Below are 18,394 nucleotides of genomic sequence, written 5' to 3' on the forward strand. Positions count from 1 at the left end.
CAGTCTACTATGCAATTTAGTTAATAGGTACTATGCTAGGTGGTGATGGGCGAATTTGCGCAGTTTCGTTTCACCAAAAAATTCTCGAATTTCCAGTGAAATTCAAGAAACGGCAAATAATTCGCGAAACGGCGCAGACGGCCTGTTTTTTTTACGCCGACGCCCGTTTTTTGACGCCGGCGCCCATTTTTCTCACCGACGCCCATTTTTCTCACCGAAGTCTGGTTTTTTTGGACGCCGGCGACAATTTCGCAAATTCGCCACGAATTCGCGCCTGGCGAATAAATTTGCCCATCACTAATGCTACGCATAATATGCATAGGACTTGTGGTCAGCTCTCCATAAGACAATAATCAGCATTTGCTCAGTGGATTGAATCTCCACATATTGTAAAGGAAATGAAAACTTTACATGACATTCTTGAAACAAGCTGGGGGGATAAAATAACTATGTTCCGTAGCAAACTCACAAAAAAAATGCTGATGCAAATGAAACAAAAGCAAGATAAAGCACATGCTGTAGCTCACATTGAGCCCTTTGATTCAATAGCAATAGAAAGGAAAGACACAAAGCAGATTTTCTTAATAACACATGGTTTTAATTAAATGCTAGAAAAAAGAGTTTGTCTTGAATTTGTTATGACCAAAGTGCTTATCCAATCCTTTATAATGCCATGATACAGGAATCTTTTTTAATGATCTGAACCAACTGCGGTTTTAAAGGCTAAAAATATACCCTTACTTATTAGTAGTTTGTTATCTCTTTATAAAGGCAGGTAAGGTGACAGTTATATTGAGCACACAGATAATTTACTCTATATATGATACACACTTATGGGACCTTCCATATTACTTCACCCAATGGCTTTTCTAATAACACTCAATAGCAAAAAGAGTCGGCCATTTATTAGAGAGTTCTACATAAGACATATGTCATATAACAGCCCCCTAATGTCTTTCTTGTCCGGCTTTTTTTCCCATTGCAAAATCCTAGGACCAAAAACTTTGATAGATCTATGGGTATAAGAAAAGTTGCCAAGAGAACACAGCTGTATTTGCCACATGCCTAGCTGTGGATGCAGGTTACAAGCTATTCTACGAATATAAGCTACTTAAGGGTAAAATTTAATAATTCATATCACTAAGATGGTTTATTTCTCCTAAAGCCAAAAACACTAGTTTTTAACTGTATGCAGGACTACACGCATGAATTGTATTTATACAGTGCTACTTGTGTGTGCCGCAGTGCACATTGTACAGACAGTAAATTAATAGTGTCGAGAGGGGCAGCTTAGTGAAGTAAATAATTAAAACATACACATACAGTATATAATACTTTATTTCCTAATGCAGTCTAGCCTAAGATAAAACACTGTGGCTGAATAAATATCCCTCACTCTTTTAAAACAGAACACATGCAGTATATTGCCAAATGGATAGAAAGTTAGCCGAGTTGTACATTGAATGGCTACAAAGAAATCAGCAAAGTCTGAAACACACTAGTGTATTACCCATTTAGGATCTGGATTTATATTGTGCCTATTTTTAATAGCTTAAGGAAGCAACCTTCATTCAGAATATGGATTTCCCTTCACCCCTTTAAACTGGACACCTCATTATATTTATGATTGCTTGCACACATAATTAGCAATTAATCCAGATGAATGCTTAACATGATGGGTCACTCTCTCTCTCTAGCATGCATCTAAACAAATAGCTAATTAGCTGTTTAGCATGTAGAAGTTATATGTGTTTGGTTTTAAAGAAGCAAGGTGGCAAAACCCTAGCACAGAATGAGATTACAGATCTGTATGAATTCACTTTTTCTACAGAGATTTTATAACATTTTCTTTGTTTGTGCTGTCAGTATTCACTTTTGCATATGTTTGTTCTTCTTGTCCCTTCATATAGTATTTTGTATATAGTATTATACATAGTATTTTGCTTTCTCAGAAGCTGTATGAACATTGTGTTCCAAGCCAGTATTCACTCCTGACAGTTTTTTGCTTGCCTCCCTTGTCTACCCCAATGTTCCTCACTCTTATTTTGTCTACCTATTTTCAGCTCCTTGTTTGCTTCTATTTCTTTCAATGAGAGAGAATGGGAATATGGAGTATGTAATAAATAGTGCAACATTGGCTATACTACTTATGACCTATATCAACTAATCAGCATGTAGCATTTGCTGGCCAACTGTTTTCAAGCAAAAGCCATTTTTGGTTGCTAACTTTCTAGGGGTTACTACACTGCGCATACATTGTACCTTTTATTACATATGGGGTTGACTTGGTAGTGAATGGATGTGCTGTGGAATCGTTTATGTGAGCAACTGCAGTGAGTGAGTATTCAACTACTTATTTTACTCTAACATTATAAGTCTATGACAGATGATATTACTGTCATAGCAAGGCTACAATTTTAAAGCATCACACTGTCACGAGCGCCAGTCGGCGTGTCCTTCCTCTCCGGCGGCAAATCCAAAATGACGGCGCCAATAGCTACCACGTGGGTAGCGGAGGCGCTGTGACGCCGGCGTCAGAACGCTGGCGCAATGATGTCACAATATGGTGCCAAATTCAAATAAAAGGACGCCCAGGTCACCGGTTCAATGCCCAAGTATAGGAATTGTTTGCTGCATTCCTGGATGTTATAATTCTTCTGTTATTGCTTTGACCTCTCTGATTTCTGCCAGCATTTGAACTCCTGCCTGGATATTGACTCTGATTTCTCCTGATCCCTATCTGTACAGCAAATTTGGACTTTAACCCCTTGTGCTTCCTCCTTCGTCCTGACTTCTCCCGCTGGGAGCCGATAGGCCCCCTGACACACACAGAGCCCTTGTCTTCAAAGTTTAACTGAGAGGGACAAGTGCATTGTGAATAAATACTTAAAATATAACAGGAGGGTGACAGAATAGCAAGTAAAAAGGGAACAGATGAGAGGCAAAGAGCAAATCTCAGTGCTAGGGGGTCCCGCAATTACCCATATGTCCATCAAACCATGAACTTAATTTATCAGAGCAGGCTGAAAGGGCACATTGGTGCTCACCACAAGTTGCTTGTAGTAGACTGTTCAAAGCAAATTGCTGATTGGATGCCACTGACTACTTCACTGGCTCAGTGTTGCACCTATGTTTGTACCAATGACTATTGTTTTTGTGTCACTACAGAAAGTGAAAATAAGTCTTACAACATCCAGAGTACAAAATAAAATTATTAAAACAATGTACTGTACAGTGGGTGTTTGTGTTTATAGACCATGCATTATTGGTCTCATTATCAAACCACCACATGAATAAACTGTTAAAGTTAATGGGCAAAAACAAATAAATCATGCTGTGATTTCAAAAGAAAGTAAAATGATGTTAATGTAAGTAAAGTGGCCATATAGATAAAAACATTTAATTAAGAGTGGAGGAGTAGGACTCTGTGTTTCTGTTTTATGATCACCCCAATCATACCCAAAACACAAACTAAAGCATGCTAATATACCAACACCATGCTGCTTAATGAAAATGAACTAACCATTTACATAGGCCAATTCAGTTTATGGTAATTGGCCATTAGCTCTCATTTACATAATCATACATAATACTACTTTTCATGGGTTAATTAGACATTATGCAAATACAACAGCGATTGCGCTGTGCTGTTTTAGTTCAGAGAAAGTTGGCGAATAATGCAGTCCATTCTAATGTTTGTATGTAGGGACATTACTGAAGAGCCTGCCTATAGCATTGCAACTTAGTGGACATAGTTCAGCTCATACCATACGCACAATAAAGTACATGTACAAAGGGCATATACAAACATTGAGTGTGTAATATTATATGATATATGACCTCAGTACCATGATGAGCAGACCCATTTGCCACCCGAATACAGTAAAAAGAAAAGTTTAAAAGACAACAAAAAAACCCACATTTTATTTCAATATAATGTATATTGTACAATACAACCAATCACCAAGTGATTTAATTATAGAAGTGCAGAACAATCAATTACAGTCCTTTACAGTTACTTATATTAAAGCAGAACATCACACAACCAATTTCTATTTTCTATTTTCTCATAATGAAAGAAAATGTGAGTCCAAAAAAACTTTCCAATATATATTCACTGAAACATATAATAGCTAAAGCAAGTACCTACATTTTCATTTTGAATTTAATATTTACCAGTTTCTAAGTCCAGTTGGTGTCATTTCCAGTGAGTGATGTGTGCGCCCTGTTCTTTTGGTGCAACTGTGCTAATAATGGCAGGTTGATCTGAAACACTGGATCTACCACCTGGTTCAGCTGTGGCAGTAGCTCCAGGGTTCCCCTGCAGCAATAGGTGGAATTGAGCAAAATTTGGGAACAGGAGAGAAGAAGGAAAGCCGCAGCAGGGAAGGCACAAAGAGCACAAGGATGACATTAATGAATGGGATTTTCACACAACTAACTGTGGTCAATGACCTTGGGTTCAGGAGTAATTGCCTGACTCTCCCTCACTGAGTTGCAATATGTGAAATGTGCCTGGAAAGTCCATAGATCAGATGTGTTTCAAACATGAAACCCCTTCAGTTCATCATATTTTTGATCAGATCCCCCCCTCCTCCATATATACCTGCTCCATTTAGCATGAATGTGAGTCATAGTCTAATATTCCACATACAGTAAGTCATTGCTTTATTACGTTAATTTGCCAACATTAAAACCCATTACAATTATATAGTGAAATTTAGCATAACACATATGCTATTTTTATATACTGTAAGAATTTTAGCCATTCGAACAATACCCTGGCATTATAGCATGACATATCTTCCCTAGTGTACAACCAAATTACACTCACAATGGCTCAGTTGCAATATTTTGAACATGCTCAGTGTTGTCACAAAAATACACTTGGTTTGGTAAAATTTTGCATCTTATTATATATAGCCCAAATTTATTAGCAACGTTTAGAATTTCTGGTAGTAGTGCGTAAACATGGGTTTATGTTAAGAAGAACTATTTTTAGGCATCTTTTGCTTATACATTAATAGCACTCTTAAAAGAAAATAAAAGTAATTAAAAAGAAAACAGATGTAACCAGACACTAATCTTAACAGATGGCAAGCAAATAAATATATAAATATCAACAGATATACTTTATAGAGCAATTCAGTTGCTTTTGCTAGCAGCTATAGAAATAAATGTGCTGTTATTTATAAGCAGATGGAAGTGGCGTTAGCGTCCCTATTACTTCAGATAACTACAGTAAAATATTCTATTTGCCACTAAATGTGTGTTACCTGCTTCTCTGGCTGGTGCCTGTTCTCTGGCAGGTGACAGATGTGGTGGAGTGTTTGCCTCCATTTCCAAGCTCCTGCTGAATATCCCACTGCTGTGGATCACTGATCTTCACATTCAGAATGTTCACTCCTTTTTTCACTTTGGCCCTGTGCATAAAAATAACAATGTCTGTTAGGCTCTGCTGGTGATACGGTTGATATTAAAAATGTAAGGAGGCAACAAGGGCACAATCTCCACCAATCAGATTCTCTTTAATCAGCTTGGTTACAGTATTGGTTTGCCTTAAAAGGACTATACTCCGTTAAAAAAAACACACACACACACAAAACAGCCCATGTTAAAACCACTGTTGGAGACAATGGATAATCCCATAATGAAACCCTGCGAGTGAACTTCTAAACTGACAGAGCTGTCACATTGGATAAATGTCTTAAAGTTATACGGACACTAATAAACTGCTTTTTAAAATATGAATGTACATTTAGGGGCAGATTTATCAAGGGTCGAATTTGAAAAACTTTGAAATTCGAATTCAAAAAGACCAACTGAAATGAAATTGAAGTTTTTCTTTGGCCGAATAGGTCAGTTTTTGATCAAATAGGTCCAAATCGAAGAAATAGCGCATTCGATCAAATTTGATTCAACGTTTTTCCCCCAAAAAACTTCTAATTTTCAAAGTCCACCAATTGACTCCAAATAGGTTCTAGGAGGTCCCCCATAGGCTAAAACAGCAATTCACCAGGTTTTAGATGGCGAATGGTTGAAGATGAATTTTTAAAGAGATCGTACATATTAAATTTAGAAATTCAAATTTTCTAATTTGTTTTTCAAATTCGAATCAAATTTGGACTATTCCCTAGTCGAAGTACACAAAAATTAGCTTGAAATTCTAATTTTTCAAATTCTAATTTTCACTTTGACCTTTGATAAATCTGCCCCTAAAAGTTACCTATAGGTCATGCTGATTATTTTTTGCTGAGAGGTTTGTTTTTATAAGCAATGATTAGTTGCAATTCCTAAACCTGACTGTTTTGCCAACCTGACTGTCCCATCTCAGCCTGTCAGTTAAAGCTTCTAATACTAACGGACACCTGCTGCACAAATATGGCAGCCCCCTCATAGATGATAGATGAGATAACAAAAAACAAAAACAGCCACTGGGAATTAAAGGCTGTCTGAGGCAGAAAAAAGGCTGTATACAACAGAATAATAATGTCTGAACCAAGGAGGGACAGGAAAGTACAATACAATAAAATCAAGTCTTCGGCTCCATAGAAAAAAGATTACAGGCAAGGGCAATACAAACTATTTCTTGTACTTTTGGTAAATTTAAATAAAGCAAACCACTAAAAAGGCTCTTCCTAAGAATTTAGCTATCAGGAGCACAGCACTTGTCTAAGCATAAATTAATTCTTAAAGGCAATTTTATCATTTTTACACAGAATAAATGGATATATTTCAGTATAATACACAAAAGCCATGAATATCTTGTAAATTATATCCTTATAAACGATGAGTTCTGATGTCATCAGTTATAAACGGTGAGTTCTGATGTCATTTCTGTCACATGACTCATTGAAACTTGTGTATTATAATAAATAAAGTACCCCCTGTTGCAAAATATGAGGATATTAGAAGTTACCTTGGAGTTCCATGATCTATATAAAATTTTATATGGTCATGAAACTCCTCGGGAACTTATAATATCCTTATATTTTACAAGAGGGGGTACTTTTTTCACTATATATCTTCTTGGTTACAATATGCAGATGCAAAAAAGTGATATATGTGAATACCATTTAATACATATATATAAAAGACTTTACGTAGGAGTCTCTGTTTTTATTTTTTGTAACATATTAGTAGAATCTACTGCAGTTTAAAATAATCAGATCAGTAGGTTTATACAGTATGTAACACACCAATCAAAATTTTGCATTTCAAAATGTCTGTCAAATAAACATATTTCTATACACTTTAAGCACATACATTACGTTATGCTCTAGGCATGTCCAAGTACTATGTTGTTGCAAACACTGGCTCTGTTAATGCTGTTGACAAATAGGGATGTAGCGAACTGTTCGCCGGCGAACTTGTTCGCGCGAACTTCGACCGTTCGCGTCCGCCGAATGTTCGCGAACGTCGCGCGACGTTCGCATTTTGAGTTCGCGTTCGATTCGAATACAAATCGTTCGACCATTCGACCATTCGAATTCCTTCGACCGCTAAAAATCGAACGATTTCCATTCGTTCGAACGATTGTAAGCATTCGATCGAATGAAAAGCATTCGATCGAATGCTTCGATCGTTCGATTCGAATGAAAATCGTTCGATCAAACGATTAAAATCCTTCGATCGTTCGAATCGAACGATTTTAGCGGGTGTTCGAAGTTCGTGAACTGTTCGCGAACGTTCGCATTTTTTGCCGGTGTTCGCGAACGGCGTTCGCGAACACCAAATCGGCAGTTCGCTACATCCCTATTGACAAACACATACATATTTACTGTTTGCTGGAAGCACATGGAATACAGTAGGAGAGCAGCCTTCTATGTTAAACAGTGTAAATCACTGTTATTTGAATGACTCTATTAAGAATGCTATTAAGCTAAAGGTCTTTTCTTATAAAACAACATATCCTGTACATAATTGCTAGAACACCGATAAATCAACAGATTGTTTGACTGTGGGTGTAAATAAGGATATTTAAGCATTTAATAAAAAATTCTTCTCTCTCTAGAAATGAATTCTATATATTTGGTGCAGTAAAGCTGAAAGCTCGAGTATCAGTGGCTCCGTGGATTCTGGGGATAATGATAAGGCTATTTTTGCTAACCAGAATGTTTCTGAAGGTAGGTCCTTGCTGATGTACAGTAGATAATGGTTGGGTTGTTATCATTATTATTAGTGCTAACGTATTCTCAAGCCCTAAAACATATATTTACCTGGCTCAGTGGTGTCTACTATTCAAGTATACTGTTACATTCACACAATACACAAACATCTGTATATCATTTTCATTAGGACCTCATTAATCTGTATGGTGTATAGTATATAGTGAAGTGTATAGTGTATAGTATAGTATATTATAACAGGGGCAAAAACCCACATAGACAGAAAATATACAAAATCTTTGCAGATAAAATCCTTTTCAGTCTTGCATTTAATGCAATATTGGCTCATGATATCCTCAAATTTTCTCACAGAATTGTTGAAAGATGTCCCTGCAAGACAGAAACATACAATACAGACACAAACACAAAGGGGTCTAGTGCTGGTCTGCCACTTGGGATAAATATATAAAGGTATAACATCTATTAACCTGCATAAAAGATACCATACCTGTGTCTCTCTCTGGACAAAACTCAAAAAGTGTTCCCCAAAGCACTCATTGGGGCAAATTCACTAAAGGGCAAATTGTCACCAGCGAACACACTTCGCGCCAATTCGCCCCCGGCCAAAATTTGTTACCACTACACAAATGTGAAGTTGTGTATTGGGCGCCGAACGCTGGCAACCTTTCGCTAGCGTTACTTCAGCAGTGCAAATGTTTCAAATCAAAATGACGCTAGCTATCACTTCTTCCTATCGGAACTTTGTTAGTCCTCTTACACTTAGGTCAATTTGAATAGTGCGGGTACATTAAAGTCATATGGACATCTTTATTAGAGATGTTGGTGCAAATTCTTGAAGTGGCCACTTTTTATTACAAATGTCCAAGGAACCTGAATAAAGACAAAAGAGATCCCTAACCCCAACCCTAAAACGAATGTTCCATGCCCCTCAAATGTGTGGGGAAAAATGTAAACAAAAAAAAGTGAAATAGAAATTTTGCGGGCAATCCTACTAAAAAAAAAGGACAAGTCGCCAGCGTTTTTTCAACTTTAATGCATTCCGTCAGACAGGATATGATGTAACTGACATAAGATTGAGGAAGATGTAGCTTCATTTTAGCAGTTCACCTGGTCTGAGGTGATGAAAGAAACTGTGACAAAAGATGTAATGTTCAGTAAAATTCACATCTTAGTGAATTTGCAGAGTTACGCCCGTTTGATAGAGCGAAAAGTTGCCTGGCGAACATGAGTGTGAATGATACTAGTGTAATCTTCGTGAAGTGAGTGGTGTAATGGCGCATGTGCAGTTGGAGCAATCTTCCAGATTGCGCCGAAAGAGATGGAAATTGCCGAAGGGGAGGAAGAAGACACGAAGATTACCAATGAGAAGAAGATGGCTCCCATGAGCTCCACTGTGCTCACTCTGCATGTGCGGTCACTATTTCAAGAGGGGACAGAATTCTGGGGTAAGCCTGTGCAGGGGGGAGGCAGGGAGGGGGGCAGTGGGGATCGCAGGGGTTTCAGTTCTCCTTTAAAACACATTTCTGTGACCCTCATTTAGCCAAGCTTTCCTTTATGGTTCATTATGAACTACTGGTATCCACTTTTGATCTAGTCCAACTTCTTTTAGATAGCAAACGCTAATGAACCAGACCTCTTTACTTTTGTTATGTGTATGGAATATTTATTTAATAATAATAATGTGACTGTTACTTTGTCAAGGCTGTAATTACTAAATTCTTAGAAACTTACGACAAAAAAAAGCAAACGTAAAAATATATACAATAACAAAATCCATGGTATAGTGGTCATTTAAATGTTATGATTCAAATTCAGAGTGAGTGCAGTGTATAAACCAAACATAAATGCTTAAAAAGAGCTTACAGCCATGTCTAATACTTATTTTAAATTGCATAGATAAAAAAGGAAGAATTTTCAGACTGCAATTCTTTCACAAGGAACCAAAATAGCTCTGTTATATAAGCTTTATAAGCTGCACAAATGATATGATGCTGTGGCTGTAAATTATATATCTAAGATTAACTTTCTGTTTTCTATAGGAAGAAAGTTGATGGAAGCAAAAAGCAGCTTAAGTTGACTTGACCTACTCAGTCCCCAACATGCTCCAAATTCTTGTAAACAAGCTGATCTGTTTTATAATAATCACGAAAAGCCCTTCTCCAATGTCTATTACACCAAAAAGAGCCTTGACCTTATAAGAACACTATTAAAAAAACATTGGTTTTTTTTTTTGCTTTAAAAAAAATAACTCTTTATATGTTAAGAAAAAAAAAACAATTCTGATAAAAATCAAAATGTTCCTCCAACACATTTGACCTGGTATGACTTCCTTGAATGACTTAACATTATTAGAGACAAAAGCCCCTATGATATAGGAATAAAGGATTACAAAGGTAAACAAAGGTAAGAAGTCAATTAAGACTTTAAGAAAAAGTCCACTAGAAAGGAATTCCTAGAGGGCTGAGTACTGCCCAGCTAGGAGATACTGCTACTGGGTATATATTTAAAAAGCTGTGTAGAAATGCAGAGTGTGTAGCTAAGTGTAAAGTCAGGCATAAAATGAGGGATTAAAAAAAGTCTTGTAAAAAAACAGTGATGTTTGCAATGCCTTTTGCAAGGCATTTTACACCAGATTTTGATGTACATACCTCAAACATGTTTTGCATCTCAATACATAGCTGTTAAAATGTACTCCTTGAATTATAAGCAGCATGCTTAAAATGATTCGAAGCCGAGTGTTGTTCATTAAAGATGATGTATGTTGTACTGCTAATTATTTAACATAGGTAAAAGTAAAAGAGTGTAGAGAGTGTATAAAGAACTTCATTGTATGACAGAGCCCTTAGGGGTTATCCATACTGGTAATTAGTTACTGCTACAGAAACATTCTATAGCATATGCTAATGTAGATTTCATTATCCTCTAGCATATTGTCACCTACGCCCAAAATATCCCTAAATTTCTAGGAAGTGATTGTCTGAAGAGTAGAGGACACACACACACATATATATGTAGGGACCCTGAGGGGTAAGTTTTACAAGGTGTCAATGTGCCCTATAAAAGGAGATTGTCATGTGCTCGCAGCCATTACTGCTGGAGGATTCCTACTTTCACTTTCATGGAGGAGGTGGACAGAACTCATGCAAAGATGTAAGGGGCTAAAAGGGAGTTCAATAGCCCTGTGGGCTAATGCAGGGTACTCCAAAAGCCTGGAAAGCTCAACCATGCCGGTTTAGAGTTTGCTGGACATCTTTTGTGCTTGCGCTATGGATAGTGCTGGGAGCTGTAGTTCTGCAAAGGAAGATATCGGAAGCTAATACAAGCTGCATATGTTATGGAATGGATTTATCGCTGTGGATGCCTGCTCCAGCTCTAGGTGAGCCTGCCTGTCTGAGTGAATCCCCAGGGTGAGTGATGCCAGGGGAGAGTAGAAGAAGAGAGGATCCAGCTATATTGCATTTGTAATATGGGCTTTGTTTATGCCTGCCATGAGGGAGCCAGTACCTAACCGGAGGGAAAGGTATTTTGGGCTGCTATTGCTACTTGGGACCTATTGTGCTCTTTGGGGAAAGGGACTGAGACTCTTTGTCTACCAAAGGAGTTGCGGGACTTTGCCCGGCTTGGAGGGCCAGGAAATGGACTGCCATAGGTTCCCATGGGAGTGGGTTATATTTGATGTGATATAAATGTGTTTTACTTCCCCTTTAAATTACACTTTTCTTATATAAAGTTGTGTTTTTTATATAATAAAGTGTGTGTTTCATGTTATTCCAAATGGGACTATCCTCAGGTGTATTCCGGGATCCCATTAGGTGAAGGCACTGCCAGAGAAGAAGAATTCCCAGTACCCTTTCACCTAGCAAAGGGGACTCAGGTCCTGTAAGTCATGTAAATATTGTGATGTACCACTTTCACCAGGGGAGTGGCCAAAAATGGGTTACATACAGGGGTGCTTGAGACTTTAAGAGCTGAATTTCCTGTTTTCAAACTGGAAATTCGGCTCTTCTAGCGCAGAGAGCACGGTTAGGCTCTCTGCGCTAGTGCACTGGCCCTCTCTGCTGCCCTGGTGGACCCCTTCAGGCGCAAAAAGGTAATCGCATTAGGGAGGGGGGGCAGCAGGGGCCAGGATCACCCCTGGTTATATATATAATATATATATATGTGTGTGTGTGTGTGTGTGTGTGTGTATACACTGAACAAATTTACATACCATACTTTAGGAGTGTTCATACTTTATTAGTGCGGGGTCTACTTTTGGTGATGTTGTCCCATTATTATCTACATGCATAAAACCATTGTTATCATTCTGTTCCATGGAAAATATTACTTAAATATTATATTGATTTATGAAAATTTATATTGTTATATTTAACAAGCAACTATTTGTTATGTAACATTAACATATAAATATCTGAATGAAACAGGAGGGTGATTTAGTCAAGCTGAACAGTGTCTTGAGATCTACTGATCACCAGCTAATGGTCTACTGGTAGATCCCCATCTACCTTTTGCACACCCTTGCCAATCAAACAAGTTTTTACTGTGCAGGAACTCTCTCTGTTTCCTTCCTAAAGCACTACTTGTCCCACAATACTTCCGATATCTTTCTCCACCCATTCACAGATCCACCAGCCTGACCGAGTTGTACTGGCTGATACATTAGATAGCTTTAAGAAGGGGTTGTATGGCTTTTTAGAAAGTGAAGGAATACAGGGTTATGGAAGATAGCTCATAGTACAAGTTGATCCAGGGACTATATGCCATTTTGGAGTCAGGAAGGAATTTTTCCCCCTCTGGGGCAAATTGGAGGGGCTTCAGATGGGGTTTATTTGCCTTCCTCTGGCAGATAGACAAAAATAAATTAAAAGGTTGAACTTGATGGACGTGTGTCTTTTTTCAACCTAACTTTCTATGTTACCTACAAAAAAAACCCCTTATAACTAGTGATGGGTGAATCTGACCCATTTCGCTTCACAGAAAATTTGCGAAATGGTGAAAATTTGTAAAATGCATTGAAGCCTGTGAGAGACAAACATTTTTTGACGCGCAACAAATTGTGCAACAAATTGTGCAACAAATGTTTGACCAGCACCAGTTTCACAGTAAAACTTGGCAAAAAAATTTTGCTCATCACTACTTATAACCCGTCCTTTCCTTACCCAGTCAAAGCTGGAAAAAAACCTATGAACAATGTTCTGAGTTGTATGCTTACACTTTTATTACAATGTAATGGAGAAAATCTTCTCTCTTCTTATTTCCTAAATAATAAAAAAATAATACAAATATCATTGGCCATAATACATGTAGTTTCAGGCCAGGAAAAACAAATTATGAGTATTATAGTAATTAGGTCGTTGGGCAACAGAATCAAGGTAATTATACTGTATCTAGCAAGTATTTCTCTTTTTGCTGAAATAACATAAAACTATCAGAAAATGACAGTACATGTACATTTTTTCAGTAATTCTGCAGCTACACTTTCATGCTCTACTATTCCACAATTACTGAAATACTCTCGAAGAGGAAACACTATAACAGTTATAGATGACAGAATGTTTATTTTCAAGGGCCGATGAGGTTTTGCTCTTTAAAGACAAACTGCTTGAGTTTGCAGTTATGCTGCAAGAGATAGAATTCTTATACTGGAAGAATAACTCTGGATATTTCACAGCTGGTATTTTCCATCTGCTCCTCTACAGACCATTTGGATTTTGTATCAGATTTATGGGCTGTAGCTGCCTGGTTATGTTTGAAACCTTGTTTTAGACAAAGCTACAATGCTTAAATCAAAAAAGTTTGTGTTTTTTTTTCTTTCTTTCAGATAACTTAAAAAATAGGATGTGCTAGCCAACACAAAGGGACAGGAATTGCACTGCTCTAATAAGGAACTCATTATTCATGTCAGAGGAATTATTTGTCAGTATAAACTGTACTGTTTTGTGTCATTGACTTTATATTATTTAAGAGGTTCTTCAGAAAATAAAAAAGAAATGCATAAATGTTCATGTAACTGAACCTGAAATATGAGCACAGTTAAGGAGCCACTGTGCACTCTAACTTTACAACCATGGTTTTTACAGCATAGAGGAAAATAATGATGGCACATTATACATGGTACTACTTCTTTTTCTCAGACTCGTGTATATGTATTGGACTCTTTTTGTCAGACTTAGTTGATGTGTAGGGTGCTTTATTCATCATTGAGAAACACAATTTTACAAAACAAAATATAGGAACTTTCAAGTTCCTTATGATTATGTGGCTGTGGACACTCTTTAGAAACACTAAATAGATAGATAATGGCAGATACTGTATATTGTGCTTATAGCCTATGCGTAAGCCATAGGGACACTTCAGCTATTATCCATTCAGATGTCATCCCTTTAGCAGCTATTTGAAATAAACAGCTTGCTTGATGGTGTCCTATATTCTTCCTGATTATATCCAAGACTTTTAATTATAACTATATATATATATATATATAAGCATAACTATAAAATAAGACATAAGGCTACGAACCCCCGAATCCTTCGTAAATAATTCGGACGAATACCAAACAGAATCTGAATCCTAATTTGCATATGCAAATTAGGGGTAGGAAGGGGAAAACATTTTTTACTTCCTTGTTTTGTGACAAAAAATCACGCAATTTCCCTCCCTGCCCCTGATTTTCATATGCAAATTAGGATTCGGATTTGGTTTGGCCTGGCAGAAGGATTCAGCTGAATCCTGCTGAAAAAGGCCAAATCCTGGCCGAATCCCGAACCGAATCCTGGATTCAGTGCATCCCTAATTTTTTTTATAATAAAGGATCCTTTTGTTTTATTTATTCCTGTTTTTAGGATCTGAGCACCTGCTAATTTTGAGTGGGGATTATCTCCTCAAGCTGTTGTTATGGAAAACCAGGCAGGCAGTTTTGACCCGTGCAGCCCTCTCAAAAATCAGGCTCTCCAGGTCAAAACCAGGCAGGTGGCAACCCTGGTTGCCAAACCCCACATTTCTACACATTTGTCCCGTTTCACACAAAAATGTGCGAATTTCCTGGAAAAATTTGCAAAACATATTGAAGTCAATGGGCGTCAAAATTATTTTGACGCGTGTCAATTTCAACACGCGACAATTGTAATACACACACCTATTTAGGCCAAATGCATTAAAGTCAATGGGCATCCAAATAATTCTGACACGCGACAATATTTATGCGTGCGACTATTCTGACACACGCCCAAATTTTTTTGTAAGTAGCACATTTTTGCAACAGTTTCACAAATTTATACGCCGGGGGTGAAACGTGGAAATTTGTCGTGAATTTACGCGTGGAGAATTTATTCACCCATTCATATATTTTCTGATAAGGAATCTTTCTGTTATTTGGATCACCATACTATCAAGGGAATGTAACAAATCTACAGAAAAACTATTGGCAATGCAAAAATGTGTGCAAAAAATTTTAATTTTGTGAAATGTAAAAAGTTATTTACTAAAACTCAACATTTTCCCATAATTTGAATGAAACAAACTTGACCTAACTCCCCTCCATGAATTTTGCTAATGTACTAATAATTCTAAATTATTTTGACACCAAATGCATTAAAGTCAATGGGCATCAGAATAATTTTGTCGCGCGGCAATGTTTATGCCCAAATTTTTCGACGTCGCAGATTTTTTTGCTGTACTAATAATTCAGGTCAATATAATTTAAAAAAAAAATCAAAAAAATCGAGAGTCAAAGCGAATAGTAGACATTTTCAGATTGCCGTGTGACAAACTTGAATTTCAAACGAAAACTATCATCAAACACCCCAAAAGACGCAAGGGCAAAAAACATCTTCAAATGGATAAACGAACCTCTGCCATAGACTTTTACATGACTTTGACAGGTTTTAGTTGGAGTATTTTTGATTGGGACCACAGAAACTCACCCTTTAATACATGGACCCCGTAACAAAGCTTTTTACAAACCTGGAAACTGTTAAGCGACCATTTCCAACAGTGGAAGAAAGATTGTGAATTTTTATAGTTTGCGCCAGTGCGCAGTGAATTTAATAAAACTTCTTACTGAAAAAGTCATTCTGTTTGCTTCAAACATTACGACACATCAATCACTTCTTAAAATTCAATGTGCGGGGGGGCGTGGCTAGCTGTACAACGGAGCAGACGTGTTCCACCAGAGCTCTGTGGCTTTCACATACCATCTGGCCCCATCTATATATTTTAAAAGCTCCTACACCTGCCTACTGCCATTGTGACAGCTTGGGAAGATACCAGCTGCAGACAGGACTTTAATTCGGCTCTCTGGCACCAGCAGAGCTGCCCTGCTACTTGGGGCCTACTTCAAGGCCGGAAGCCGGGGACTGGAGTATACCTGAGGCCCGTAGCTGTGAACAGCCTGGAGCTGCGACACTGCTTCCTCCGCATCGCTGAAAGGTTCCTGGCGGGTCTCCGTAAGGGGTGAGTGCCCACAGACCCCAGAGCATCCTCGTGTGCCGCGTGTCCCTGGAGATCGGGTTGTCTGGCCTGGTCCCGTGTGGCGCCATTAGCCCAAGGCGCTACGGCGCAGGCAAGACACCGAAGGCAGCGGGTGGACTTGTTTTTACAGCTCAAGCAGGGAGCTGGATTGTCTCCTCGGCCCAAGTTACTCCGGCCGGCTGTGCCATTGCATTACCTGTCCCTGGAGCCGACAGTGCCTATAAAGACCGCGCTGCTGCTGCGTTCCAAGCTGGAACGCATGTACTACACGATGGTGCGCGGCCATTTCTAAGGGCGCGGGTCTTCATGGTGGGACAGTTCTACGTATTGCAGGATTCACAGTATCACCACAGCCCCATTACTGAGGTACCCCGTCTGCTCGAGTGGTGTAGCTTGGGTATAAAGAGCACCATAGCTCTGAGCCGTTTCTATGATTCCTGTTGCTCTTTCTATGCTGCACAGTAGTGGACCTATAACGCTACAATTTGGCTGTACCGCTTTTGCACGGCACTGATACACCAGAACTGTTCTATTGTCTCCATGTTAAACTAACTGACTATGCTCTGAGAGCTCCGTGGTGTTATTGATCCTGTTACTATAATAATCCACTTCCAAACTGTACTTCCCCTCGTGCTGAGCATTCCTTCACACGCTTATTATGCGTAGTAGCAGAGCACCGAAAAAGCCTGGCGAAACATCACAGAAGATGGATCAGTTTGTGAGGCGGTCTGGCCATGATGGCGCTGCACCCTCATCCCCTTCTTCGATACCAACCGAAGATACTTCGGAAACGGCATTTGCACCTATTCTTGCCGCAATAGCGACCTGTCAAACCACGCTTACTACCCACATAGAGGAGGTTAAAGTTGACCTATCTCTGATCAAGGTGGATTTGCAGGCTGTAAGAGAACGAACAACAGCTGTGGAAGCCAGGGTTAGTGCTCTGGAAGATATGTGTACACCAATTCCAGCACAACTCACTGAATTACAGCAGCAAATCAAGCAACAAGCTTCTCTCTTAGATGACTACGAAAACCGCCAGCGCCGTAATAATGTACGGGTGGTGGGACTCCCGGAGGGCGCAGAGGGCAATTCGCCCACTGATTTCGCTGAAAGATGGCTCAAACAACTTCTGCCTAATGCACCTTTCACCGCACACTATACAGTGGAACGGGCTCATCGTGTCCCAGGTCGACCTAGACCTCCGGGTGCTCCCCCACGCTCCTTTCTTATAAGATTGCTTCACTTTCGTGATAGAGACGCAGCTCTCTCTGAAGCTAGGGCGAAAGGCCAGCTGGTACATGAAGGGGCCAATGTATCACTGTATCCTGACTACTCTACTTATCTGCAGAAACAGCGCAGCACCTTTACCGGCGTCAAACGGCAGTTGCGGGACCTGAAGTTGGTTTATGCCATGCTATACCCGGCTAAACTCAAGGTCATTGACGCAAATAAATCTCATTTTTTCAATACTCCTGAAGAGGCATTGAGCTGGATTGAGGCACGGTCCGGCAGAAGTCCCAGGCCATAACTGTTCTTTACTGACCTCTTCTTCGCTTGTTATCTGACCTAATGTGTATGGTTTTAATATCCTTCCACTGCTAAGAGGAGAGGAACAGCTGCTACTTGTAGCTTTTTGATGTACTCCCTATTGCAAGAAGTGACTTTTGATGCAAGTGTTTCTCTCATATGGCTCAGGTGTCGGTACCTCTGTATGTCTCGGCAGTACCGGATGGTCAGGCAACCTACAGTACTGAGACTATTTTAGTGACAGACACAGTGCCTTCTTCAAATAT

At 38.9% G+C, this 18,394-nt stretch overlaps 1 protein-coding gene across 1 annotated transcript in view; it reads right to left on the minus strand.

Moving 5' to 3' along the window:
* Positions 1 to 18,394, minus strand: part of tmem132c.S (transmembrane protein 132C S homeolog) — a 262,101-nt gene that overhangs the window by 111,423 nt on the left and 132,284 nt on the right. Inside the window, exon 3 of the mRNA XM_018244181.2 lies at positions 5,277 to 5,423. Coding sequence (XP_018099670.1) covers positions 5,277 to 5,423 — 147 coding nt within the window. The remainder of the gene's footprint in view (positions 1 to 5,276; positions 5,424 to 18,394) is intronic.

The sequence above is a fragment of the Xenopus laevis genome, chromosome 1S (assembly GCF_017654675.1).
Source record: "Xenopus laevis strain J_2021 chromosome 1S, Xenopus_laevis_v10.1, whole genome shotgun sequence".
NCBI classification, from domain to species: domain Eukaryota; kingdom Metazoa; phylum Chordata; class Amphibia; order Anura; family Pipidae; genus Xenopus; species Xenopus laevis.